This window comes from Poecilia formosa, unplaced genomic scaffold (genome assembly GCF_000485575.1).
Source record: "Poecilia formosa unplaced genomic scaffold, Poecilia_formosa-5.1.2 Scaffold217, whole genome shotgun sequence".
Classification (NCBI taxonomy): Eukaryota; Metazoa; Chordata; class Actinopteri; order Cyprinodontiformes; family Poeciliidae; genus Poecilia; species Poecilia formosa.
In genome coordinates, this window is record NW_006800156.1 from 833,719 (window position 1) to 836,575 (window position 2,857).

Below are 2,857 nucleotides of genomic sequence, written 5' to 3' on the forward strand. Positions count from 1 at the left end.
GGTTCAGGCCCTGGTCTGGTTCAGACCCTGGTCCAGTTCAGATCCTGGTCTGGTTCAGACCCTGCAGACGGTCTGGTTCAGACCCTGGTCCGGTTCAGCTTTGCCTCTGACAGCAGCTGAATGTCTAAACGTTTCTGTTTCCTGCAGCTTCAGCAGCGTCAGATAATGTTACCTCAGCACCAAACACCTCAGGTAACAACTGAGTTCATAGATTCAGTTTTCAGTAAATCTGGATGTTTTTTAAATGGTAGAAATCACATTCATGTCTTCTGCTTGTATTCCAGAGTACATCTCTCGTAAAAACGGTAGGTAACCCTCAGCTGGTTCTTCCACTGCAGGTAGGAAACTTTATCCCTCGTTTGAGTAAAAAACCAGCGAAAGGTTTACTTTAAAAGTTAAATCATAGATGAATCTCCAGTGTTTTCCTTCTCATCCAGCTGGTTTTTTGCAGACTAAATGTTTTAACATGAAGGAATCAGAAGAAATCGTTAAGTTTCTGGAGTCGGCGTTCAGACGGAGCCGCAGTGTTACAGCTGAGACACAGTATTAATGTAAAAAATCAGTTTTATAATCTGTCAAAAACACATTTAAAACACTAATTCTTTATATTAACCCTAACCCGTCAAAAAGATTGAAAATCAATCATTTCTCAGGAATATAAAATAAAGAAATGAAACATAAATTTATAATTTATATTTAACAAATATTAACATAAATAATCCTAAAATATTTTACAGACTTATTGAAAGTGTGAGGAAAATAAAAATGAATAAAACTTTGATATTGAGTTGAATGAAGTGAGTCTCTGTCCGTGGTGCTGATTCTGACTTTAGCTGAACCTCAGCAGATCATTTCTCTAAGCTTCCCTTCAGGCACTTCACCTGTTTTTAGCCTTATTTAGATTATTTTACACCCTGTTCTGTCTTCTATGTTCTGAAAAGTAATAAAAATATTTTTTTTAAATCCTAAAAAGGCTAAAAGAAAATTTGTTTTGTGACAAAATTATGGTTTTTATCTGACCTTAAAGTCGAGTTTGGATTTTAAAAACGAGTTTCTGTGAAGTTATAAATAGAAACGGTTCCTCTACCTGAAGCAGAAAGAGTTCATGTCACTGTGAGCTTGATGGAAAATTAAGTACACCCTCTAAGAACGAATTAAGTACACCCTCTGAAGCTGAACATCACAGTTAGCAGGAGCTAATGCTAAAGCGCTAACTTTATACCTGCCCTCTAAACTCTACGGTTCTTAATTACCAAACTAATTCTGACTTAATTTGCATGTTATATGAAACATTACACAGTATTTATCTTTATATTTGTTCTGTCTGTGTTTTATTTTGTTCCTCTTTTGTTTCTTGTTTGAAATAAAGTTTTTGGGGTAAAAGGAGCCAAAATCTGAGGAAAGGAAACGGAAATGCTACCTAAACAGACTTCAAAATAAGAGCATGAATATAAACATCTAATTACTTAAAGAATTCCTAACAACCAAAACTTAAACACAGATGTCAAACTTTACCCAACTAGTAAGTTATTATTCCATAAATATTAATTTAGGGCATGATAAATATTGTTTGTTTGTTTGTTTGTTTGTTTGTTTCCAGAAACCAGAGCCAACAGGAAACATCTGGAGGCCAAGCTGTCCTGTGGGATTCCCAACAAGGACTTGGTGGACGACACGGAGACGGACAACCGAGGAAGAAAGAGCCGGAGGAAGAGGGTGGTGGGAGGAATCCCGGCGAATCCGGTCAGTCACAGCCCGGGTTGCCAGATCCAAACAACTGGCAACCTGCTTGTAAACAGGATAAATTTATACAGAATAAAAAGATACAACTGGAATTAAATAGTCAAATATACAGTATTTATATTCATTGATTTATTTTAAATAACTAGTCAAAGGTGTTGATGAAAGTTGTTCAATAATTTCAATCACTGCAGGTTTGAACAGTTAGAGTCTAAAAACCTCGTCTGTTTTAGCTGCAGAGGAAACATTTTCCTTCTGTAAACAGTTATTGAGCAGCAATATTGATACTTTATTAATTAATTATTACTCAATATTGTTGGTATCAAAATATTTTTAAAAATCTGTATTTCTGTCACCTGAAGTGAGATTTTTAGAGGTTATTCATGGCCGTCTTTACTCTGAAGAGTTTCCCAGTAACGATTGAAGGTAACCTGGTGATTCCTCTTCCTGCTGAGCTGCAGACTCAGATCCAGTGGCAGGTGGCGCTAGAGGAGAACCGCAGGATCGACTGTGGAGGAGCTTACATCGGCGGCTGCTGGGTCCTCACCGCCGCTCACTGCGTCAGGTACGACCCAGAAGCACCAGAACGTGTCGTTAGATTACAGCAGCATTCGAATGTAACCCAGCTGCAGGCAAACGCTCATTCATTTGGCTCAGACACGGAGGAAAAACTGAACAGTTGAGGGTAATTATTGTAGCTAAACATGCTGGAGAATCGCTTGGACAGCTTTTCATTTCACTACAGTTGTTTTTTTCTTAAAATGACACAGTGAAAGTAAAAAACACCTGATCAACTTTATGCTCACAAACAACAGCTTCAACAGCTCCTGTTGGGACACAAACAGGAGCTGTTTGTTTTCTATAGTTGGTTTTCTAACAGTGGAGGAGGCAGAGAACTCAGAAACTTTACTCAAGTAAGAGTAAAAAAGTATTTGGTAAAAGGTCTATTCAAATCCTGAGTAACTGATCAAATTATCAATCACTTAATATTTAAAAATTACATCACCAAAATATAAAGGTAAGTGGAAATTTAGGTATTTTAAGAACCAAAATGACAGTAATTCATATAAGAAAAACTAGTTACAAAAAGTTAAATTAGCTGCAAAAGTTTGAATAT

The 2,857-nt window shown here is 36.8% G+C and overlaps 1 protein-coding gene and 1 long non-coding RNA gene across 2 annotated transcripts in view; one reads left to right on the top strand and one right to left on the bottom strand.

Moving 5' to 3' along the window:
* The window catches only part of LOC107838168 (uncharacterized), a 19,382-nt gene that overhangs the window by 13,250 nt on the left and 3,275 nt on the right, over positions 1 to 2,857 (bottom strand). The gene's annotated exons all lie outside the window — the stretch shown is intronic.
* cfi (complement factor I) overlaps positions 1 to 2,857 on the top strand; it is an 11,760-nt gene that overhangs the window by 5,520 nt on the left and 3,383 nt on the right. The window contains exons 9-12 of the mRNA XM_007568087.2: positions 148 to 192; positions 285 to 305; positions 1,601 to 1,743; positions 2,202 to 2,305. Of these exons, the coding sequence (XP_007568149.1) occupies positions 148 to 192; positions 285 to 305; positions 1,601 to 1,743; positions 2,202 to 2,305 (313 nt within the window). The remainder of the gene's footprint in view (positions 1 to 147; positions 193 to 284; positions 306 to 1,600; positions 1,744 to 2,201; positions 2,306 to 2,857) is intronic.